The sequence below is a fragment of the Panthera onca genome, chromosome B1 (genome assembly GCF_046562875.1).
Source record: "Panthera onca isolate mPanOnc1 chromosome B1, mPanOnc1 haplotype 2, whole genome shotgun sequence".
Lineage (NCBI taxonomy): Eukaryota > Metazoa > Chordata > Mammalia > Carnivora > Felidae > Panthera > Panthera onca.
In genome coordinates, this window is record NC_138342.1 from 91,402,034 (window position 1) to 91,428,267 (window position 26,234).

The window sequence follows — 26,234 nt, forward strand, 5'->3', positions numbered from 1 at the left end:
TATGCATTATGGGTGTACAAATGTTTATACAACATTTGGATCACCAATTCCACTTATAAGTAACAGCAGCACACACAAAGACTTATATATTAGAGTATTCACTGCAAAGTTATTTATTAAGGCACTGAAAATAATCTTGAGGTATAAAAAGAGAAATTATTAAATTATAAGAAATCCATATGAATATCATACAGATAACATGACTCACAATAAATGTATACTACCTTTATCAGAAATTATTCTTTCTACTTTCATAAGAAAAAATTTTCTAAGCTTCCTGTATTCCAGATTTACCTTTGAAGTCTTGAGGATATTCATTTTACCTATATATTATTAGGTCACTTGATGCAGACTTTACATAAAAGGCTTTGATGTAGACCATAGGAGCACCAAGGTAGTTCAGTCAGTTAAGCATCTAACTTCAACTCAGTCATGATCTCGTGGTCCATGACTTTGGGCCCCACTTTGGGCTCTGTGATGACAGCTCAGAGCCTGGAGTCTGCTTCAAATGCTGTGTCTCCCTCTCTCTCTGCCCCTCTCCCACTCACGCTCTGTCTGTCTCTCTCTCTCTCTTTCTATCAAAAATAAAGAAACATTGGAACCTGCTTTGGATTCTGTGTCTCCCTCTTTCTCTGCCCCTCCCCTACTCACTTTGTCTCTCTCTCTCTCTCTCTCTCTCTCTCAGAAATAAACATTTTTTAGAAAAAGGATTTGATATACCTTAAATATTTATTGTAACTAATTACGTCTAGTTACTATTTAAGTTCTATTATGATTGCTCTATCCATGGTAGATCATCAAAGAAACAAAGAGTAAAGATCATATTTTTAAGGAAATAAAAATATAATATTGTTAATCAACATAATAATAGTCTGCAAACCCTGAAATGTGTCAGAAAGAAAACTAAACAGCATTAATGAGGCAGAATAATTGTATTGAAAAGGAAAACATTTATATAAAATATAAGTACTTCAATTTTTCTCCAAAAATGAGAAGAGGAAGTTTGTGTGTGACTGAACTAGGTAGCTGCTATCATAAAGTCTGGCCCATAGACCAGACTAAATAACACACAAAGATTTGCTTTGTTTGGCAAAGTGCTTTTAAAAAATACATTTAAATGCTTTATCTGGCTCTTAATACTCCAATCTGATGATAGAATATTCTAGTCTAACAAACTTCACACAACTGTATTACTTGCCTGGCATTCTAATTTGCCTTCCAGTTGAAAGTCCTACCTGGAGTAACCCCAATTACATGATGTTTTGTTCTCCTTCTTTTCCTCCACCTCCTTTCTACACATCCCTCAAACCCTACTCCCGCAACCTGGAAACCACTTTCCTAATTAACGATGGCTGATCTCAGCTAAAGTTCTGAAAACTTCCAAGCAGTTCCTCTGTATTTCTCCCTTGTACCTCAACCCACATAGAACAATTTACTTTTAGCCATACTATTTTATCTAAAAGAAATAAAGTGTTCCATGACCAAACAAGTTTATAAAACATGATACATTAGAGTCCCCATTTTAGAGATTCACAATATACAAATTCTACAGTGAACAAATCTTTTATTTGTTTAGCCCAGTGTGTATCTGATTTGTCTTGAAAACGTTCTTCCTCAGGAAATTTGTTAACATGAGAAAGAAATGGTGTTTCAGGAATACAGTTGGACAAACTCAATACAACGAAGGCCGCGAGTGGATGGAACGCTGGTAGAAACACTTGAAAGGTGTTCAGAAATAGATTGATGGCAACTAAAGTGAAAGACTACTAGAAAGGCAGTGGGCTCTGAATGCACTTTGTCATGCTCAGACATTTCAGTTCAGAATCAAGGAAAAACACTGTTGGTCAGTTTATCAAGTTTCTAAATCATATTAAGCCAAGAGGAGTTGGAAATTTATTTTAAAAAATCATTAGCCTAACAAATCCTGATAAGGTGGGAGCTGGGTTTTGTGAAAATAAACATACAGTCTTGATTTGCTTCCCTCTTCCAAAAAAAAAAAAAAAAGTACCATAAAAGGAAGAAAGGACTTAACAGCAGCATACATAAAAAATAAAGTTTTTATCAATGTTAAATGCAGTACTGGTAAATTCAATTATGGGACCAGCAAGAAAATTATTATAATTTTAGGCTGTATTAGTTGGCAGTATAGTATCTAGAACAAGGGAAGTCTTCCTCTCTCCCCCTCTTGTATTTGCCAGTCAGGACCTATCAGAGTTTCATTCAAATCCGTTTTCAACACTTTAAGAATGAAGTAGACAAATTGGAATACCTGAATGAGCTAAGGGCATTTATTCCAAAAAATGAAAATATTAATAGGAAATACAGTAAATGATTTCAAACATTGGAAAAGTTGTCATAGTACAGAGGTATTCAATATATTTTTTATGATGTAGAGTGAGGATGGTGTACAAAATAAAATCGTGGATGATCAGGAGATAAATTTCAACATGAGCTTTTTAACAAGCCAGTCTGAAGACTGAATGATCTATTCAAGAGGTAATCCTAAATTGAATAAACATTTAGCCAAGAACACACTAAGGGAATTCAAGCACCTGAGGCAATGTAAGTCTAGCTAACCTTTAAAGGCCCTCCCAACACTGAATACAATCAGAGGCAGCATTCCCATTTGGAGAGAACATTACCCCAAACAATGCAATATACTCTGTATGGAAACAAGACTATCAAAGCCAGTGGGTGCTAGAAGCTGAGTTAGGAGAGCTAATTGTTCCATTTTTAGGATTCTGCAAGCCCATTGTTAAACACAGTTATTGTTAAAAATTTAATTATATACACTTACAATAAAATAAACTGTATTAAAGCAAAGTTAATAAACACTCAAACTTATCACTTCCTAATGTCACTTTGTTAACTTGAAATCAACCTTGGTAGGACACTTACACCCCAAAAATCTGCAATTGCCACAAATCAGGACTTTTTTTTGAGAGTAGTTGTTAAAGATTTGTCATCAGTAACATATGTAGTCAACAAGTATTTATTACACTCCCTCAAATACAGCTTGAGGTTGTGTGGACTAGAACTAGAAATCAAAGGAATCTTCCTCAGGAAACAGGAGAACAAGAAATAAGCAGGTACATCTAAACCTTCAAAAGTGATTTGCTTTCTCAATGAATAGAATGTGTTACATTTGTACAACAGAGTTACTCTACAGCCTTCAAAAACAATGATGTGAATCAATCTGTGTAGGAAAGGCAAGCAACCAATTAACACTGGATTTCTGCAGAGAGACGGATGCTGTGTACCATTTTTAATTTAAATGCTTGCATTTCTTGGCCTGGGTATTATTTTAAGAATAATAACAACAATGGTGAAATCAAACACAAAGAAAGGGGTTGACCTTGGGCAATAACTGGACCAGAAGGCAACAAGCAAGCAGCAGCAGAAAGACAGCAGAGGAATGCAGCCTTGACAAAGGCAGCAGAAGCAGAGATAAAATTCTTAAGCCCAGAGAGCACTGCCCTGGATGCCTTCTGCTGAGGGGAAAAGAACTATCCTGAAAGTTCTGATCACCCTCCTTCCCTGTTCTTGCAGGGGAGCCTGCAGAGCTCTTGCTAGTCCTGCCTTCCTTATTCACTGGGCATCTTTTAAAAGAAAGGTACTCAAGTAGGGGTGATTTTGACACCTAAGGGACATTTGGTAATGTTGGACACATTTCTGGGTGTAGAATAAAAGGGCTGCAACTGGCATCTAATGTGTAAAAGCCAAGCAAGGATGCTGCTAAACATCCTACAATGCACAGAACAGCCTCCCACAATAAAGAATTAGCCAGTCCAAGGGTGCCTCAGTGGCTCAGTCGGTTTGTTGCATCCACACGACTCCTGAAACAGAATGCTACGGGCACCAGTGACAGTCACAACAAAGTTTATTACAATGAGAGGCAAGGCCGACCGATCGGGACCAACACTCTTGATAAGAGTGCGGCCCCGAACAGCCGGGGTACAGAGTTTTTATAACCGATCACATCGTTTTATCATCACCTGGGAACAGAACAAAGAAACAATTTCCAGATGAGTTAGAAACAGTTGCCTAATGAGGTGTTTACTTTAGACTTTCTGCCTCTAAGTTGCAACCAGTGGATCTCCTTGACCCTGCCTCTGATGCTCTTTTCTTTGAACTTTTGCTTCCTTAATTGGTGAAGCCTAATTTACAAGAGTATGAGGCGTAATTTATAAGAGTAAAGCAAGGCTGTTATCTCTTAACCTTCAATGTCAACACAAAGCTGTTATTTTTCAAGCTAAGCATTAGCCCTACACTACAATTTAACCCTTACAGGTTGAGCATCCAACTTCGGCTCAGGTCATGATCTCATGGTTTGTGGGTTTGAGCTCCGTGTTGGGCTCTGTGCTGACAGCTCGGAGTCTGGAGCCTGCTTCAGATTCTGTCTCCTTCTCTCTCTCTCTCTGCCCCTCCCCTGCTTGCACTCTGTCTCTCTCTGTCTCTCAAAAATAAAAAAAAAAATTTAAATGTTTTAAAAATTTAAAGAATTATCCAGTCCAGAATGTCAATAGTGACAAAGTTGAGAATCCCTGTACCACTATTGCTTAAGGCCACCTGAGTGGATCTCTATTCTTTATAACCCAAGGGAGTCAGGTCAAGACCCAGAGATTCTGTCTTCACTAGGAAATATGACCATAGAATCTGAACTGACATTCAAGGGAGTCTGCAAGACTTCTTAAAAGTAACTGCCATGAAAGGTAGCCTGCGGAGGGGTTAAAACTGTTGCATTTGACCTAACAACTGACAGAGATCTTTTTTTTTCTTTTTTTTTTTTTCAGAAAAACTATCTAATTGAAGTGCCATTAACATTTCTGCAAAGTATGGTTATATACTTTAGAGAACTAGTCAATATTCTTAGAAGAAAGTAAAATAAATTCAAATGCCATCTTCTTTAATAACATGTTGCTATTTTTGAAATTGTGAAAGTAAATGAACTGGAATTATGACTTCAAATAACAATTATCATTGTAGTCTCAAATCCATTAAAATTAGATACAGTTGGCTACAGGCTATACTTTTGTAGCTTTTCCTTCTCTTGCAGTCTTCAGTCTGCATATCTGACACCCTTATTCCTCCACCAGAGCTTTGCAGCCTACTTATTTCTTTCAATAGTAACATACATGGCACAGGGTCTCACCCACAGTAAATCACAATAAATACTTTATCATTTAGGTGAACAAAGAGATTCTCAAAAGACTATACATGATTCTTTCACCTCTGCCATAGTTGACTGGAATTAGGTAATACCAGAGATCAGTTACCACCCACAATATATAATTTTTAGATACTAATATCTAAAATATTTAACATTTATGGGATGCTTGGGGAGCTCAGTCGGTTGAGTGACTAACTCTTGATTTTGGCTCAGGTCATGATCTCATGGGTCCTGGGATTAACCCCGTGTCAGGCTCTGTACTGACAGTGCAGAGCCTGCTTGGGGTTCTCTCTCTCCCACTCTCTCTCTGCCCCTCCCCTGCACATGCACTCTCTCTCTCGAAATAAATAAACACTAAAAAATAAATAAATAAAAATATTTAACATTTATAATTAACTCCCTCCCCTACCTAGTAGTATGAGACCAAACTGCTTCTCAACGAAGCACCAAAAACCATGTAGTTTCCATGTATCCCCACCCATCCCTGGCTGCCATTCTAATATACTGTCTTCCTAGAATGTATAGGAAGGGCCATTATCTAGCTTCAGCTATTCTGACAAAATCCCAGTGGGCTCAGCCAAAAGGTTTTAGCAACTGAAACAGGTGGGAGCAGGGTCACCCAGATGGCTCAGTCGGTTAAGCATCCGACTTCAGCTCAGGTCATGATCTTGCCGCTTGTGAGTTCAAGCCCAGTGTGGGCTCTGTGCTGACAGCTCAGAGCCTGGAACCTGCTTCAGATTCTGTATCTCCCTCTCTCTCTCTGCCCCTCCCCTGCTCATGCTCTGTCTCTCTCTGTCTCAAAAGTAAATTAAAAAACATTTAAAAAATGTTAGAAAGAAAGAAAGAAAGAAAAGAAAGAAAGAAAAGAAAGAAAGAAAGAAAGAAAGAAAGAAAGAAAGAAAGAAAGAAAGAAACAGGTGGGAACAGAGTAAAGTATCCATATACCTGGGCAGCTGAGGCTGAGCTGTCTGGGCTACTAGTAAGTGAAGTAAATATGAGTTGGTAGCAGTAGAAGTAGTAGGAGATCAAACAAGGCAGAGTCCAACAGGAGAGGCAACTGGCCAAGAATAAGCAAATAAAGCTTAGAGTATGGACTAAAGACAAGTTGTCTGAAGCAGCAACACATGAATATGATGAGAGTGCCCAAGGAAAAGCCAAACTAGAACAAACCTGAAGTCAAGGCCAAAATGGCCAAAATAGCACAAAATCCCCAGGCAACCACATGCTCACAGAGGATAAGTGTAGCCTATGTAAACAATATAATTGCCTGGATATAATATTCCCAAACACAAAGGTTAGGTCAGCAACTCCCTCTTGAACATCAGTGAAAGCTACTCACTGATACTGAAACACAGGAAGCTGAGTCTTCCAAAGTGGTCTATTACCTTAAACAACTCTTCAGTGTTATGAATTTAAAGGCCACTTCTGCAACTCATGCCAGTTGTATAGGCCTACCAATCAGCACAACCCTCAGGGGTCTAGTATATAAAGTATACAAAGCTATGGGGTGCCTGGGTGGCTCAGTCGGTTAGGCGTCCAACTTTGGCTCGGGTCATGATCTCATGGTTCATGCATTCAAGCCCCATGTCAGGCTCTGTGCTGACAGCTCAGCACAGTGAAAAACTATGCACTGTCTACAGCATATCCTTCCCACTTACCTAATTCTGATTCTTTCAGGGCTATTTAAAACTGTAAGTTGTAGATAACTAATAGTAAAGCAAAATAAATCTTACCATAGACATGCAAATTCTTTCTGACTGAGTGCAATTGACTGCCCTCCCTCACTGTGGAAAAAGTCCAGTTTTGCCTCCATCTACACAACAATTTTGATATTCTAGACTATAAATGTATCCATTTTTAAATTCTCCTTTGAACTAGTTAAAACATCTTATCAGTTCCTTCTTTCATGATTTAAGCAAAATCTTTAACACATGTTCGCTTTATATCTGTATGAAAGTCACAATTTTACCTTTTTTGAAAATTACCTTTAACAGTAATTTTTGAGAAAACAATTAGTTATTGAAATCTTGGAGAAGTATTGACAGTTCCCATTGACAATTCCTCAGTTACACTGCTGGATTTAATCATAACTACAGCTGGGGCGCCTGGGTGCCTCAATGGGCTGAGCGTCCGACTTCCACTCAGGTCATGATCTCACGGTTTGTGAGTCTGAGCCCCGTGTCAGGCTCTGTGCTGACAGCTCGGAGCCTGGAGCCTGCTTCGGATTCTGTGTCTCCTTCTCTCTCTGCCCCTCCCCAACTTGTGCTCTGTCTCTCTATGTTTCTCAAAAAATAAATAAATGTAATCACAACCACAGCTATTGCCCAGGAAAGGCATAGAGGTGTTGAGACTGAAAGGTGATAAAGTCCCTGACTGATCAAATTAGAAGTGAACAGTAAACTAAGTAGAGTGTCATCAATAGAATGGAGACAAAATATGGGGCATCTGGGTGGCTCAGTTGATTAAGCGTCCGACTTCACCTCAGGTCATGATCTCACAGTCTGTGAGTTTGAGCCGCACATCAGGCTCTGTGCTGATAGCTCATAGCCTGGAGCCTGCTTCGGATTCTGTGTCTCCCTCTCTCTCTGTCCCTCCCCTGTTCGTGCTCTGTCTCTTTTTCTCTCTCGAAAATAAACAAACATTAGAATGCAAGAAAAATAGAATCTATATTCATTCTAGAGAAGGCAAGGGAGGGAGGATGGAAAGGAGAGTGGCCTGACTCTTATTTGGGAACATAGAAAGAAGATCCTCTATTTCTGTAGTTTCATAGATACATAGCTACATCCCAAAGACAATCCTTGTCTAGTCTGTTTGCCAACAACAGAGCACATCAGGGCAAATGCTTATTCACTGAAAGCCTGACAGGGCATCACTTCTCTATGGGTGTTTTTGCTATGTTCACTATTGGTTTTCAGGAGTTCAATGAACATTATTTAAAAATGCCCACCACTGTTAAAAGTGGAGACTTGTAAAAAAAACAAAAAACAAAAACTGAAAATGATGAGAAAAATGATGGGTGATGCTCAAATATAGATGATAAATGTGACTGATTAGAAAATCCCTCTATCGGGCGCCTGGGTGGCTCAGTCGGTTGAGCGTCCAACTTCGGCTCAAGTCACGATCTCGCGGTCCGTGGGTTCAAGCCCTGCGTCGGGCTCTGGGCTGATGGCTCAGAGCCTGGAGCCTGCTTCCGATTCTGTGTCTCCCTCTCTCTCTGCCCCTCCCCCGTTCATGCTTTGTCTCTCTCTGTCTCAAAAATAAATAAACGTTAAAAAAAATTTTTTTTAAAAAAAAGAAAATCCCTCTATCTGGGATTCCTTCTTGAGGATTGATACTGGAAGCAAAAGTTTTCTGTTCAAATAGATGAAAGGCTTAAAAGAATAAAACACATCCCGAGTCTAATGTGTTATGGGCTCACACATAGAAAACAGAAAGAATACCTCAGACCTCTCAATTCAAGGACAGTTTTGACATAAAAATAATTTAACTTCTTTTTTAATATTGTAAAAATGGTGACATATATTTTACCACCAACACATAGCATTCCTCATATAGAACTTGATCACAGAACCAAGCCAATATTCAGGGAAGTATCCTCAGAAGAAGCTGAAATTCAGAGCATTAAATAACTGCACAGAAGGAAACTATATACAAGAACATAAAAGCCCTGTTTTCTTTATGGATGTACTTTCTCAATGCTAGAGTTTTTCCTTTATTAAACACTTCCAGATGCATAACATGTAGAGTAGTACTAAGCCACCACTGTCAGTCTTGCTTCTTAAACTCCTAGGAAGTTGTCAGCGTATCTGTAGGGTTTGGGAAGTAAATGTAGAGCATATAATTTGTTCAGTTAAACCTCTTTTTACCAGCTTACAATAGCTTTGGTTAGTATATATGACCTCTCCAGCCTTTAGTACCTGGTCAACCTCCCTATCTTTGCTGCTTTCCTGATAATTGTTCTCTCTTAGAAAGCAAGGTAACTAAAGCTGGTTTTTTTCTTAAATTTTTTAATTTTTTTTTGAGAGAGAGAGAGACAGAGCATGAGTGGGGGGAGAGACAGTGAGAGAGGGAGATACAAAATCCAAAGCAGGCTCCAGTGTCTGAGCTGTCAGCACAGAGCCCAACGCGGGGCTCGAAGTCACGCACCATGAGATCATGACCTGAGCTGGAGTCGGACACTTCACCGATTGAGCCACCCAGGTGCCCCTAAAGCAGTTTAAAAAAGAAAAGTCATTTTTCTCTTCCAAGACTTCCCAAAAGTCTATAGGTTGAGACTATGTATTGAAGAGAAAATAAATTGCTCACCAAAGCTCAATAACTTGTGTAGTTGCTGTGCCTTTCTATTATCTGTCCAATAAGACAATTGAGTAAGGTGTTGTACTTGGCCAAACTACCGTCCATGAGTCACTACTCAAAACGGTCAACAGCATTGCTGATGACAGTGGACATTCATTTCCACCGGAGGTAGAATATTGTCTGTCAAACTGCAGTACTTGTTACACTATGATTGCAGCCGGATTTACACTTCCTCTGTAAAATGCACTGTACATATCACTCACTATTGGCTAAAATATTGTTAATTCCTCAAGTTTTCCCTTTTAGCATTTAAACATAAATGCCCAATTCATATATTCTCATTGTACTGTAAGTTTAAATTTAATACATAAACATCATCAGCTTAACACACAAAAATCAAGTAAAAAAGTCTCAAAGATCCCAGAGACATCTTTAATAACAACTCTCTCACAATATATTACTTGAGGGATACTTATTTTTCATATACTACTTAAACTAAGTATTAACCATTAGTTTAAAAACTACTGCATTAGGGACACCTGGGGGCTCAATCTGTTGAGCGTCTGTCGTCAGCTTCGGATCTCATGGCTTGTGAGGTAGAGCCCTGCATCAGGCTCTCTGCTGTCAGCACAAAGCCCACTTCAGATCCTCTGTCCCCCTCTCTCTGCCCTCCCCTGATCACTCTCTTTCTCTCAAAAATAAAAAAGACGCTTTTTAAAAAATCAACTGCTTTACATATATATATATTTTAAAAGGCAATGGACTGTTGTAACTTTGTGATAAGGCCCAATATAATACCTAGAATTAAAGAATAAGTAAAAATACAAGGAAAGAAATTTGAAAAACACAGAAAACTTATGAATAAGCAAGAATAATATGCTGACGTGAAGGCTTAAAATATGAGTAACTTTAAGAAAAAGCATGAGGTGGGATATTGATTTTCTGATAAACAGGATCATACTCAGTTACACAGTGCATCTTCCCAGCTTTCCTGTGCTACCACCATTATTATACCTTCTTTGCTGGGCCAGTACAACCCAGTAAAGAGACAATATGACATTAATAGTTGTTTCTGGATTCTATTCATTTCTTAATAAATAATTTTGCCTCTATCATTCTTAGTAATATTTCTAATTACAAAATTTTGGAGGCAGTTTCTGTGTTAACAAGTATATAGTATCGCTAGACGTGGGAGATGATATCACACTGGACATTGGACTTCCAGTGATCTTCTAATAGGTCCTCTAATAGATCCTCTATGGAGTCCTAAGGTCCTATGGAGATACCTCAGGGGCCAGCATGGGGGAGGTGTAGCTAACATTACATCCAATTTCATTTAGTACATTTCCTCATAAGATGGAAAAGTTCAGGGGCACCTGGGTGGCTCAGTCGGTTAAGCATCCAACTTCAGCTCAGGTCATGATCTCACGGGTTGTGAGTTCGAGCCCCACGTTGGGCTCTGTGCTGATAGCTCAGAGCCTGGAGCCTGCTTCCAGTTCTGTGTCTCCCTCTTTCTGTGCCCCTCCCCTGATCGCACTCTGTCTCTGTCTCTCAAAAATAATAATAATAATAAATAAATAAAAAAGATTGAACAGTTCAGCTTCTTTAAGAAATATTGGAAAGCCCCTGAACTACTTGATCTCCAAGATTTGTATTAGCTTTAATATATTATGGCCCACAAAGTCCTCAGGGAAAATGTTAAAAAGTCCTGGGGATAAGAATATTAGTGTATATAAAGAGATAAACCTCAATAAAAGTCCTCAACCAGGTCAAGTTGACAGATATCCATTATAATCATTATGAACATTTATAAAGAATCTTCTGTAGAGAATTCTACAATAAGCCCTAGAGATACACAGATACAAACCAGAACCCCAACCATGAAGCTCATAAATGACATTGGTAGAAGTGCACTCCCAACACACTCCCTCAGGAAGTAGGATACAATTATACCATGAGACCACTTAGCAGTTAGGGTCAGGATCTGCCCACAAGAGTCAGCTGATACTTAACCCACTGCACTCATATGACCGCCCCCAATCAAATTGGTATCCATCCTCAGAAAGGCAGTTATTTAAGAAGCTTATTTCCTTTCTAACTTTATCTTCTCGGACCTTGAGCCTTAATTCTTTCAAGTAAAAAAAAAAAAAAAAAAAAATGACTTTTAGTATTCCAAAGTTCACTTACCCCTAGATTTTGCCAGTATTTCTAGCACGACTTCAAAGTCAAAAGGTTGGTGCTTTGTGGATGTTTTACCTTATGGTCATATCATGTACATCTAAAAAATACCAGCTGGATTCTAGAGCCCCTGAGACACAAATTGGAGTTTCATAATTCCTAGAAGGGTTACACAAACAACTTACCTTTGATAGCTGCCGGAACTGACCTAAGATCCTGGAATGCTGGGAAAGAACTGTATCAGTTTTCCAGGCATATTTAATTCTAGCATCTTAAGGATCAAAAATAAGAACACAACTCTGGTCCTGTAACAGACTTGAAGGAGGGATTCCTAAGAGATTTTGTTCTCCCATTCACTGCTACAAGGGCCAAAGAGGATGCTGGAGATAGAGCTATAATGGAGAATTCCTCTGACTCTCTCTACCTTGTAAGAACTCTAAAACACTAGACTTACTAAAAATGAAGACAAAGCGGTATGATTCCAAGAGATTATGGGATGTGGGTGGCTTTTCCCTCCTCCCCTTTTACTCCTCTTACATGTGACCTCTTTGATAAAGAAAGAAAAAATAGACTCTACCCCTGCGACTACTTCCAGTTAGATATATTCTGACTCTCAAATGTACCATAATGTGCAAACTAGAGCTGGCTACAATTCATCCCATTTACTCAGCCACTTAGCCTAAATGTGAAAATTGTACTTAAATATGTGCTGACCACATTTCAAATAGAAGAATAAAAACTTTGTGTACATAACCCAGAAGCCTAGAATTTCTAAAATCTAAAATTTTTTTAGCCAAAGGAACAGACACAGTTTGGGGCATTCCTGGAAATCAGACTAAGCAATCAGGCTAAAGAACACAATAAAGAACCCATTTCAACTATCATGTGGTAACTGAAGTTAAAACGGACACGACAGATGAAATGATGTCAAAATCGTGATCGTGATTTCAAACAATTCTTGATTCTGAGAAATTACAAAGGATGAGCACAAAATCCCCAGTTGATAAATTCAATTATATTTAGTTCATGTATTCTAGCTATTAGAATACTGGCTTCAAGTTCCTAACTGTGAATTGATCTACTAAATAACTAATAATGACTAATACAAATGTGAAATTTATTAAATTGTTTTAAATAATTGTTTTAAATTGTTTTAAATTAAATTGTTTTAAAAGCTCATAGGACATTCTAGTCTTCAAATATAGGTGGAAGAAATTACTTGCTTCCCCCCATTAATCTCTTCCATTGCGAACAGAAGTCAAGAAATCAGCTAGGAATTGAACTGGGAAGAGGCTGACCGAAGTCCCACTATTCAGCTCAGTTCCTCCTCCTTGTGGTCACAGAGGGAAGGTGTCTGCCATCTGGTGGCATTTCTTTAAGGAATCCTATACCTAAGAGACTCACAGAGTAGTCATTTGAAAGAATATATGATACCGGTGAAAAGTGGTCGATTTTAATTTGTGAGTAATTCCATATCCTTCTGCTTCCCAGTCTTCTGCATCCCTCCTTCTTAAAGGTCAGTTTTAAAATATTTTTTAACTGCAAGAGTGCTGAACACATCCCAAATGAAACAATAACTATACATAGCTAAGCATTCAATATGCAGGTATACCATAGTCATTGTTAACACACATTGGGAAAAAAAGTATTAAATATCATGAGTGGATATTCACGGCATGGATCTTCACCCATACTGGCAAGCCACGGAGGGTGGGGATGCTTCTGTGTTGAGCAGTCACATATTGGCTACAGCCTGTAGCCCAGACTAACCCATGCATTGTTTTCACATTCTCAGCTTCCATCAAATCACCAAGTAATGTTTATAAAGTGGTAGGATGGAATAAAAACACTTTTTCATAATAGGTTTTGGATGGTTTCCACTCAAGATAACAAAGATTGATGTCATTTTGATGAGTGTCTAGTGTGGTTCCCCCTGAAGCAGGAAATGGCCCCCCTGGACTGTAAAACAGTCCTCGTTCTGGCATGTTTCCCCACCACCAGCTCTCCATTTACCTAATTTCATCTAGAGAGGATGCCTTCCTTCTCCATTCCTAGAGCTAATTTTGACATTCAAATAGTGGTTTTGTAAACGTCATGTAGTTGATTTTGCACAGTTAGAAACCAATCATAAGCGCAAGAGGTTATTATGGCCCTGCAAGGCTACTTGTATCTGTACGTTTATCAAGTGAGCCAGAAAGAATTAACCCCTATGCAGAACGGATACCCTTTTCTTAAATAATTCCCAGTTCATAGAAAAACAGAATTACCCAGGTAAGAAAGAGAAAAGAAGACTTGAAGAAATAACTTCTTAATAATTTTTAGACAAGAAACGCAGAAGAGAAGCTAAGAAACAAGAACACTGCTTCAAGAGGCAATTTGTCCCTGGTCCTTTGGGTGACAGGGCATTTTGCCAGCTGTCATTACTGGACCAACTAAGTGTTACACCCAAACTGCTGTGCTCATTAGGACTGAAACCATGTAACACGAATGCTTTGAGGTGCTTGGGTGTCACATTGTATTGTCTGGCCTTAGGAAAGGAGAGGAAAGCCTGCTATTCTCATTTAAATAACATTTATAGCATTTTAATTTGCTTTCTTTCTGCAAACCATTTCTGACTGTTCTTTACCTTACATAATTGAAAATCTACACATATTATGCCCTTACTCAATGCACTCCATCCATTCATTGTGCAGCTGGTTAGGAAAAACGTACAGCATAAGTGAAAAACCATGTTGGTAGGAAATACACGCCTTATATGATAAAGTAAATTTATGTTAGCAAGGTAATATAAAGGTCTTCCCATATGATGGAAAAGGGTGCACAACCTTAAAGCTACAGTAACATGTATTTCTACCAAAAATTGAGAAGATATCACAAAGCCTATCACCAGAGGCTGTATTACTCACATACATGAATCAGAGGTACTTTTATTTGCCTACATTTATTCTTTTTTTTTTTTTTGTATACAGTAATTTTCATAGACTTGCAGGGTGTATAGGAACATTGAAAGTTATATAGTATATCTTTATTATCTCCAGCTAAACTCTCCAAGCTGATGAGTAGCTGCACTCCATTTCATCATTATCAATGAATGTAGAGGAGACAAGTGCAAGGACACTGTTTAGTACCACCAGACAGGAAGTTTGGACTCTTATCCAGCCCAAATCTCACTGTGTTCAGGAGAAATGTAGAAGAATAAATCACCATCCGATTTATCACAAACCTTATATATTAAAGCCGCTTTTTTGTTTCAGTTGGGTATCAATATAGGTAAATCAGGTATCAATATACATTTATCTGACCATAAATTCTTGGAATGCCAAAGCCAGGTGAGGTTATGCAAAGCAGCTTTTTATACATTGCTAGCACTTTTATTTGTAATCAAAACACAGATTTTCTCATATTATGATTTCTCCTACTGTGCATTTCTCTACCCTCCACCCCCAGAGAAAAGAACAATAAAGTCCTAGTATTTACAATATGAAAGAAATTGTGGTCATGTACTCCAAAGCACACAGTTCTTTTTCGAGGTCGCACTTGTCATGACTAAATTTATGCGATTTTTACATTTTATTTATTTTTGTGAGACAGACAGAGAGACACAGAGCACAAGCAGGGGACGGGCAGAGAGAGAGGGAGATACAGAATCTGAAGCAGGCTCCAGGCTCCGAGCCGTCAGCACAGAGCCCCATGCGGGGCTGGAACCCACGAACGGTGAGATCATGACCCAAGCCGAAGTCAGTTGCTTAACCGACTGAGTCACCCAGGTGCCCCAAATTTATGCTATTTTTAAATAAATGTCTGTCATTCTCATTGAAATGTAAGCTCCATGAGGGCAGATACCAAGTTTGCCTTGTTCATCAGCATATTCCCAGTAGCTAGCATGATATTTGGCACACAGCAGGCTCTTTAAACCTAGAGAAGCAACAAATGCCCTTCAAAATCATTCTAGTCCAATACTCCTTATTTTAAGGATATGAAAATAGAGCCTATAAAAGTCATTCTTTTGGGAAATGACTTGTCCAAGATTGTACAACATGTTAATAACAAAGCCAGGATTATAACTCTGGATTCTTTATTGCCCATTCACATTCTCTATCCATTACAGCTTAGAGGTTCTTGTAACTAATATCCTGGGAAAACAACACTACTGATGAGTAGGGTACAGAAACATTTCTGATCTAAATATCTTTTGGTTGGCTGTCTGGCTCCCAGTGTTCTTTACCAGTTGGAACACAGAAACCCTCCTATAAATATGCCTGGTTTATACACACTTGATGCAGGGCTCCAAGAACAAAACCCAAAACAGGATTCTACAGCCATAGCAAACAGCCAATTTATTCACTCCTATGAGGGTCAAGTTTTACCGAAGCCAAGCCACGGGATGTCAGCTGAACGTCTATGGTTCAGCTACTACTAAAGCAAATATTGTGCTAAGCAGAGCTTCAATTTGCATGGCTTTTTCATTTTATTATGGGGTTTCTTTAAAGCAAATATTCAAAAACTAGAATTTCTCCAAGCACATGAAAAAAGTAAATGTAAATTTTCGGGAAGCAACAAAGGTGACTTAAAATTAGATTATGGTGATGGTTGCCCAACTCTATAAATTTATTTAACTTTTTTTAATTCATACACTTAAAATGGGTAAGTATTATAAATTATGCTTCAATAAAACTGTTAAAAAATAAGTGTAAAAATGAGGGGCGCCTGGGTGGCTCAGTCGGTTACGTGTCTGACTTCAGCTCAGGTCACGATCTCACAATTCCTGAGTTTGAGCCCCGAGTCAGGATCTGTGCTGACAGTGCGGAGCCTGGAGCCCTCTTCGAGTTCTGTCTCTCCCTTCTCTGCCCCTCCTCTAGCCCTGCTCACACACTCCCTCCCTCCCTCTCTCTCTCTCTCTGTCTCAAAAATAAATAAACATTTAAAAAAAAATAAGTGTGAAAATGAGTCAGACAGTTAAAGCACTTCTTTTAGAAAACATGTGTTATCAAAACTGTAAAGACATATCCTCATACTCTTTTAATCCCAAATTCTAACCACTTCAATCATGGTTTACCTACAAGGTCAAAAGTTTTTCCTTCAAATTTGGTAAAAACAATTTATTAGACTAATATAAATATCTATAAAGAACCAATCTCCATTGATATAGTACTAAGAGATACTGACTCATTTTGATTATCTGCATGAATGATCTGCAGATATATTTGCTTAACTAACCACAGTATTCTAATCCAAAGCCTGCCATTAACTAGCCTTTGGGTTTTGAACAAGTTATATACATCTCCAGGGCTAAGTTTTCCCACCTATATCATGCGTCCCCATGGACCAGGTTAGAGTTAAGCAGTGCATAATATATTAAAAAGAATAATAACTATTATCTAATGAATAACCACTAAAATGCCACACTTTATGCAAATTATCAACTTCTGAGGAAGGTAGTTAGTATATGACACTTTTTTGTGGATGAGGAACCTGGAATATAGAGAAGGTCCCACAGTTACTTAGTAGTAGACCCAGGATTCCAGTCCTGTCCAGTCCAAAACCTATATTCCTTTTCTATTGTTTATTAGACTTTGTGCTTTTGATTTTGTCAGATGTGGGCATGAATTGTGACCCTGCCTTTACTATGCTAAGTCAGTCACCTTCTCTGTGTCCAGTTTCTTCATCTGTAAATATGAGATTAGTAGCACTTAACTCCCAAGGTTGTTGGGAAGATTAAATAAGAGTGCTTCCCCTACAATTACAAACCATTCAATAATAGTCTTTCCCATCCCTTTTCCACAAAAGTTCTTTCCTGTGTTAAAAAAAAAAACAAAAAATTTATAAATTCTACGACTTCCTTGTAGCCTACCTGGATAAACTTCACTGGGACTGAGTTCTATCAAAAGCAATTAAAGCGAACACAAACAACAGGGCATTGGCCCTTTGCTATCAGTCCTTGGCTCTGTGACGGAAACTGTCAACAAGAGTGTCAACTTCAAGGGGTGGGCATGTGTCCACAGGAACTGAGCTGAGGTCACAGACTTGTCTCACTCTGCCCTACAAACAGATGTCTGGGTGACAACTCTTAGTCACCGCAAACCAGGGTTAGAGCCAAACCAGGTGGGAAGCTCCATATCTCCTTTCTAATCCTCCGGGCCAGGCCATTCATTCCCTAAGACAATACCTCACTAGCCATAATTCAAAATAACTTGTTTCCTCCCAGGATACTATGTTCAAAATAATGCCTTTATTTTGATGATGTCTGATTATTCCGCAAACTAAAAAAATACTATAGCATTTCTATAATAGTGATTTGTCAGCAAGAAACATGTTTGATTCTGTGTCTTAGATTGTACACCTTCAAATGTCTACCTCTTCATTACATCTGGTGAAAACTGATGTAATGTGGAGCTCTAGTGGTGGCAAGAAAGTAAAGCAGCCATTAGTGAGAACCAACAAAAGGCCAAGGAAATCACCAATTCATCATTTATTTGTGTGTTCTTAGGGTAAAATCACCATTTATTATGAAGTTAATATGTTAAGAAGAAAACGTTTCAAAACGATGTTCCAAGATAATATAAGGTGCCCTCTAAATGTAATGACTTTCCTCCAGATTACAAATTAGACCTCAATAACTAACTTGCATCAAACATCAAGAAGCAGATTTAACTACAAAAAACAACTCAGTGCTGCGGTTGTCGCTTTTCTAAATTTTACCAAATTCACTAAGAATCCTATTAATTAAACAGGTTTGTTTTTCACACAGCTAACAAGAATACTACATACAGAAAATGCAGAGTCTAAGTGGTATGATCAGTGAAGTCCTGTACCAACTGTCTTGGGAATTTAAATAATCCCTACAGGCTGATGAGGTTGTTGGAAGTTAATTCCTGCACTAGAAAAGTGCCTTCCTTGAATTTCTGACTTCTGAGGTCTTTCCCAACTGAAAAAAACCAAGAATGAAATCTCCAATGTCAAACATTAACTCTTTGTTTTCTTGTTATCTAATGTGTATATCTTCTCAATTGAAACAAACAAACAAACCAGCTGGGTTATGGTCAACAATGCAGCAGAACATAAATGGTAAAATTTTCATGATGTACAACCAGGAGCTAACATTTGAAACTTCTAACCATGGTGCCTGGTTTAGTTGTGTCAAAACACGCTCTCGTGAGAAAAAAAAAAAAATCCAGAATATGAAAAAACACAGGAACTAGCCTTTCTGAATATCAGTATCATCTAAAGTATCATGTTCCTGAAAATTAAAGAAAAGGTAACAGACTCATTTTTCTATAGTGATGATGAAAAAAAAGAAAACGCTTGTAAATGCATTAACAACATTTATCTGAAATAAAAATCTCAAAACTTATGGGAGCTTTTCATGGCTTATATCAGCTGAATCCGCTAGAGGTTTTCCAGTAGACAAATTCCAATGCCTCCCAAACTGTTAGACCCATAGATGACTGACTACCAAGCCTCAGAGATCTGTGAATGAAGATTTAATGATTACATAGGAGTTTCTATTCACTGATGTCTCTCTTCTCCATCCTTCTATTAATATGCTGTCATTAAAACAGTTCCCTAAAGCTACACAGAAAAATGAAAAGACAGAACAGCCTTTTCTGAGAAGTCATCAAGAATGCAATAGTTCATAATAAGAAGCTCAAGATAAAGAATTTTATTTTCTTTCAGTCGTCATCATTAGCTGTAGGATAGGAGAGAGAACCTTTTTGATAGAAAAGAATAAAAGCAGGTGAGGAGGTTAGGGTAATTTACTAACATAACCGTATGTCAAAGGGAACAAATGGAGATCTGTACTAATGCAGTATGAGCCACCAGGGAATTCAGAATCTAACATGTTCTGCAGTCCTTTTCACCACAGACATTAAAACTGAATAAAAAGGAAGAATATTTTTCAAATCTGTGAATCTAAAAACTTAGTCTTTGTATGCCATCTTGCTTGTATTTTTCTTGGTGATTATCTTTATCTCCTTTGTTTTCCCCTAACAGGCCTTGGTATGCTGCTTAAAATAATATTTGGGGCTTTATTTGCCATTCTTTTGACTGAGACATGTTGATTTTATTAAAGTAAGTTGGGCCTGCATTCTTTCTTTACTATTATTACAGGTAGACTTGACAGATACAGGACTTTTGTTTTAAAAATACTCTGCTATGGAGGAAACCTTGTTAAAAAATAAGTTCCATTTTACCTGCTGGGCAGTTGCACTCTGAAGGTGCTTCTCTTGCGATTCTTATTTTAGCCATATGTTCATAGGATCTCTGTAGGAAAAGAAGAGGTATTGTCATCAGTAGCATTGTAGAGAAACAGATTCTTTAGGAACTCTCTGGCCATATGCTTGATTTACCAGCATTTGATAGCCTGCATAACTAACATTTACATATGTACTTGGACTTTAGTCAAAAGGTAACAGTACCCAAGCCCTAAAAAAAGAAATGACTTCTGACACCGTGTCAAGACTGCTGGACTTGTACAACATCTTTCTCCATTCTTCAATTACCACCACCCTCCACTTTCTCCCTCAGCTCAAGCACATGCAGTCAATGCCAAAACCTGGCTTTACCATGCTGGAGTTTTAGGTAACCTATGGGTTTTTTTTTTTTTCAACGTTTTTTTTTTTTTGTTGTTTTGTTTTTTTTATTTATTTTTGGGACAGAGAGAGACAGAGCATGAACGGGGGAGGGGCAGAGAGAGAGGGAGACACAGAATCGGAAACAGGCTCCAGGCTCCGAGCCATCGGCCCAGAGCCTGACGCGGGGCTCGAACTCACGGACCGCGAGATCGTGACCTGGCTGAAGTCGGAGGCTTAACCGACTGCGCCACCCAGGCGCCCCAACCTATGGGTTTTGAAACACCCAATATTGTGTACATGAAGGTCAACTGTTTATCACGCCATGCTGCAACTACTGCCACACAGCCTCTCTGTCGTTAGAGCAAGTTCCAGAAAACCCCCTAACTCTAGTGTAATGCCACCCCTGGTTTGATAAACGTAACCTAGATTCCTTCCAACTCGCAACTGCAATGGCGCTGCATGCATAAACACCCCTGCCACTGCATCCTTTATAAAAAAAAAATAAGCTACATTTTTTTTCTTTTCAAACATTAAATATGAAAACATCTAACGTGTGAAATGATCAATTTAAAATCACATATAGGTTTACTTCATTTTTAAGAGTGATTACCATTTGTGTATTAATAACACCTATGGCACGAACCTTCTTATAATATATGAAGGACCTAACAGATGTTAGCTTTGCAAGGAATATTCTCCAAAAAATTGGAAAAGATTAGTATGTCACTCTAGAAAACTAAAAAGAGATAAAATGCCACGCTGCCTTTCTGGCCACCCTTCCCTCTTTCAGTCCTCCATATACGTTTAGCATGCAAACATTAAGAGTGAGGGAAGATGATAGAGACAGAGAGTGTGATACCAAAGGATGTGCATATACAAATAATAGGCTACAGTGAGCATAAATGGTCGCCTAGCGTATGCACACCCAGCCACACCAAGTATGCATACAGTAAGGGTAGAGGCTGATCGTGTACACAGAATCACGCCTGTGCAAGACATTATCCACGTGCAAAATACCCCAGCCTTTCACACCTGAGCCAGAAGTTGCTCCACTTTCTCTTGCACCACTGCTTTGAGCTGATCCAGGCGATCAGGGAGCAGATGGATGGAAGGGTCCCCTTTTGCGGATTCGAGAGCAGCGATCCTCGCCTGGAGGTCGTTGGTTTTCACCCCAAGGTACAGACAAGACATCAGGGCCACCACTGAGAGAAGGGCCGCCAGGGAGGTGCACGGCGGCACGGTCCAGGCACAACGCTGCCTCGGGTCCTCGGAGCCTGGCTCCCGGCCCCCACCTTTCCCCGCATGCTTCTTCACCAGCATCGTGGAGGGATCAGCTGCCTCGGCTTCGCCTCCCACTCTCTACCACTTCCAAGAATCTTGAAAGGAAAGAAAAAGGACGATTCCTCCAAAAGTTCAGTCTGGGTGGCTGCACAACTAGTTGGCGGAGACCGAGTCGGGGCACGGAGATGGAGCTCCGCTTTCCTCAGCGCCGAGACCAGCGGTCGTGGACCATCCTCTCCGCTCTCTTCTCTCCCCCCAGCTGGGAGTGAAAAGCACCCTCAGTCTGGGGACTGGTGGCAAAAAAGGTTAAAACCGGAATGAAACCCACCCGGATGGCCCTCCTAGCCCCTCAGAGGACGAACACCTCAGAAAGGGTCCTCGACAGCGCCCGCCCAGGCTCCAAGGGGACTGCGCGAGAGGCACAGCGAGGGGCCGCCGCTCGCCCTCGCCACCGAGCACCCGACCTGTTGCGTCTCTGTTAGTTTGCCTTATTTCTGCCTATTCAGTGTTTTTCCGCACGCCGACCTGTTTCCTACCTACATTCAGTTCCAGGCAGAAAGGCTGAGAGAAACCGCGAGAGCGCAGCGCAAAAGGGGTGGCTAAGGGGGAAAGGAGACAGGAAAACGAAATAACCCAAGGAGCAAATTCGAGGGGCGAGGCTGAAGTCGCGGCTGCACGAAGTATCTCCGCAGCCTCGCGGGTGCGAGCCTTATATACCCTTCGGGATGCTCGTGTGTGAGTGTGTGCGTGTGTGCGCGCGCGCTCCGAGCACGACGTCCCTCCCCCGACCCCCTCCCGGCGCCCGGCCTCCAGCCCCGGGCTCCCGCAGCATTGCGCCCCCTTCCAAAGCCCGGGCAGAAGCCCGCCTCATTAGCATAATGTATTCACCTTCGCCCAGCCGGCGGGCTCCGCCGGAGACCCTCCAAGGGGGCGGAGAGCTCGGAGGGAGCTGAGCGGGAGGTCTGTATTAGCATAACACATGCAAATAGCGGAAGCGGCCACCGTGATTGGAGGGGAGCCTGGCGACCCCTCCCCCTCCACGGAGTAACTTCAGCGTCCCCTAAGGCCGCATCTCCCGCCTGGGCCAGGGGCCGGAGCGGGGTCTACGTGGGGAAGGCGGCAACTTTGGCTTATCCTGACTCGGCCCAGCGCCCCGTCTTTATCCCTGTTAAATAAGGAGAAATGGCCTCCAGGAGGGAAGAAGTGAAGCAGAAAGCTCTAGCTCTCCATCCAGATCCTCGCTCAAAAGCAGTGGCCGGAGCTATTGCGAGTTCGCTCCTGTGCAACCTTTCCCCCGCCTCCCTCGCTTTCCTACATGCCCAGAGGCGGAGTGTCTGACTGAGGTAAATGTCCCCACTTCCCTTCTCTTCCCACGGCCACGCTGCTGTCTCCGACAGGGGGAAGTTTTCTCTCCCCTCCCCCAGTTTCCTTCTGTCTTGATGGGGCCGGGTCTCCTCCCCGCTCGGTGCTCCTAGTCTGTACTAGGGTGCTAATGCGTTTTCCTGATTCCCCGTTTTGTGGGATTGTAAGAGGGAGCGTGGAAGTACATACAGTTCTCAGGATTTAGGAAAGGACTGAAGAATGAGGTCAATTTTTCCTCTTACCTGACTCTCCTCCCTCTGGATCAAATTACAAGTTCTCTAATGGGATTTTTGAAAGTAGGTAATAAGTAGCATTTTACATCTAATTGACTTTGGGGGGGGGGGGGAAATCTCACCTTTTACTCCACAAAGTCCCTTATCTCCTCCTCCCCATGGGAAATACCATATATTTTTCTTATCCTTCTTAATCAAGCTGATATCAGATCGATGCTCATTAATGTAAAAACCAAGGAAATACTGCACTGAGCTAATCTTTCACAAATGTAAAAGAATGTTGCCAAGGTAGAATGCAGGGTAAAGATGTTTCAACATCATTTGATGGCAGATACAGGAATGAAAAAAGTAGGGGATGCAACAGACACAAAATAGGAGGAAAACAGTGAATTGTGCTGTAAAATCAAAACATAATTCCTTACATTCGTATTACAGAGTAGTTCTCAAAGGGTGGTCCCACATGGGCAACATCTTCAACTGAGAGTTTATGAAAATTCCAAATTCAGGGACCCCTCCCTGCATCTACTAACCCAGAAACTACTTCTATTAATGAATCAGAAACATAAATCTGTCTTGTAAGGAGCCCTCCTAGTGATTTTGTTACACACTTAAGTTTGAGAACCACTGGAGTAACACTTTACAAAATTTTTTTAAGTAAATTTTTTCATTTGAAACTCATAACCCTCTGATGCCAGTAAGGAATTATTGGCCCCATTTTATATGTAAGGAAACAATTTTCAAGTTACACGTAGTCGTGATGAAACGTGTTTCCAAGTAATGACACCCAAGGAATAGGTACAAATTTGTTTAACATGTCAAGTCTTTCTGATTTTCCAGTTACTTCTCTAAACCATTCCTTAGTCTCCTTTGCAGGCATATCCTTCTGCCTGTTCTCTAAATGTTGGTGCTTCTTAGGTCTTTATCTTATACCATCTTCTAACTCTGTACACAATCTCCAATAGTGCTCTCAATTACCATCCATAAACTGAAAAGTAATAACTATATTTGCAAGCCCAAACCTCTCTCCCAAGCCTCAGACCCATAAAGCTAACTGCATGTTTGCTAATTCCACTTGGATGTCTCACAAGCAATTCAACTTAATCTGCATCCTACCTCCGAACCTATGAACCCTACCTTTTTCTTTGTTTTCCACTTCAATAAATGGAGCTGCCATCCATCCAGTGTCCCCAAGCCAAAATACCACTAAATAACCCTTGATTTCTGCCTTGCCCCTACCTCAATTCCTTCAATACTTTCTATTGTCCTTAGGGTGGAAATAATATGCGTTACCAATCACCACCTGGTGTCTGTTATCTCACCTTCCTCATTGCTCATCTTCCCCCTCACGTTCTCTATGCCAGTTTCTCTAATGAAAGTATGGAGACAGAGAATGAAGAACTTTCTTTAGAGTAAGGCACCACTCTTTTGAAATTTCAGTAGAAAGGCCATTTTCTGTGTTGACCAATGTTGTCGGTAGGTCACATAATTCAGATGATGAAGTATTCTTATATCATGCTTTATGGAATTTGGCCATGAGAAGGTACATTAACAATTCTCCCAAGCTCTCAGAACTGTTAGATCTCAGTAGAGAGATAATCAAGTTGGTATTTTGTGGATTTGGGATCTTTAGCCAGAGGATTAGTTTTGCTTTATTTCTTTGGTGGGCACAATACCCCAGAAATGTACCAGTCATTAGCCCTTAATATGTCAAAACCCAGCAGATTCTCTGCATCGATATCAGAGAATACATAGATCAAGAAAGCTCCGGTGATCTAAACCCATATTGTTCTGTAAATTCATCAGAGCAGAGGTGTTGTTTTGGTTCCTATGTGGAAAAAGATTCAAAAAAGTAAAAATAGCACTAAAAATGGTACAGTCCATCTGACTCCAATTTACCTAAGACTGATATCAGTAGTAAGAAAAAGTAAGCAGCTGGTTGCACAATAGGTATGTGATTGAAAGATTAATGGACCCCTAAAGATGTCCACATTCTATTCCCCAAAATCTGTAAATGAGGAATGTCTGGATTTGCAGATGTGATCAGGTTAAGAATCTTGGGGAGATTTTCTTCTACCATGTGTAGCCCCAGTGTAACTACAGTGTAACCCACAAGTGTCCTTATAAAAGAGAGACAGAGTTTAAGCACAAGGGTTCTTATAAGAGGTGACTCCAGTGTAGCCACAAGTGTCCTAATAAGAAAGAGACAAAGTCTCATAGTGAGAGGAGATGTGATCGCAGAAGTACAGGCCAGGGTGATATGAATACTAGCTTTGAAGATGGAAGCAAAAGAATATGGACTGTCCCTAGAAGCTGAAAAAGTCAAGGATCGAATTCTCCCCTAGAGCCTCCAGAAAATGCAGCCTACTAACCCCTTGATTTTAGAACTTCTGACCATCACAACTATAATTAATACGTTTGTATTGTTCAATACCCTGAGTTTTTGGTAATTTATTACAACAACAATAGGATGCTTATAGAATCTCAGGCCCCTCAAAAAATCAGTCTTCATATGCTACAGCATCATAAGCACTGTTATAACCACCATATTGCCCTATAACTCAAGCAGGCCCTGTAATAACAATCTCTGTCAGTCAAATATTTGTGTATTTCTGTTTTACTGACATGCCCACTGGGAAAGAATTGGAGATATATGCCTTTTCCCATGACATGTAAAATTAGGATGCCCTCTATTGAAGCATATAAAACTGAGTAAAGTATGTTCTATTTCTTTGATGTGTCCCATTGGTGCAACTCAAAAATAATAAACGAGTCAAATTGTACAGCTGCTCTCATCTCTCCTCCCGACTAACGTTAGCCTAGCCAGGACCATGACCCAGGACTTGACATTACTGCTAGCACTACTGTTACCAATCTCCAGGCCCCTGAAAAAAAGAAATAAACAGACTTCTGACAAAGAAACATGGCAGGAAGTTGAAGTGAGAAAGAAGGTGACCAGGAGAAAAACAAAATAAAGAGAAAAAATTAAGAAGATAGAAGAAAAGAGCTTTCTAAGTAGGTAGAAGTGTTAATTTTTTTTTTTTTTAGAAAATGCATAATCTGCTCCTATTGGCCTCTAAGAGGCTGATCAGTAGAGGATATATGAGATGGAGGTGAACTAATACATACTCAAAAGTTTGATGT

At 39.9% G+C, this 26,234-nt stretch overlaps 1 protein-coding gene across 1 annotated transcript in view; it reads right to left on the reverse strand.

Annotated features, from left to right (window-relative positions):
• Nucleotides 1-22,253, reverse strand: part of COL25A1 (collagen type XXV alpha 1 chain) — a 465,928-nt gene extending 443,675 nt beyond the window's left edge. The window contains exons 1-2 of the mRNA XM_078445823.2: nt 21,250-22,253; nt 19,837-19,906 (exon numbers count right to left, since the gene is read on the reverse strand). Of these exons, the coding sequence (XP_078301949.2) occupies nt 19,837-19,906; nt 21,250-21,537 (358 nt within the window). The 5' untranslated portion in view covers nt 21,538-22,253. The remainder of the gene's footprint in view (nt 1-19,836; nt 19,907-21,249) is intronic.
• Between the last annotated feature and the right edge of the window lie 3,981 nt (nt 22,254-26,234).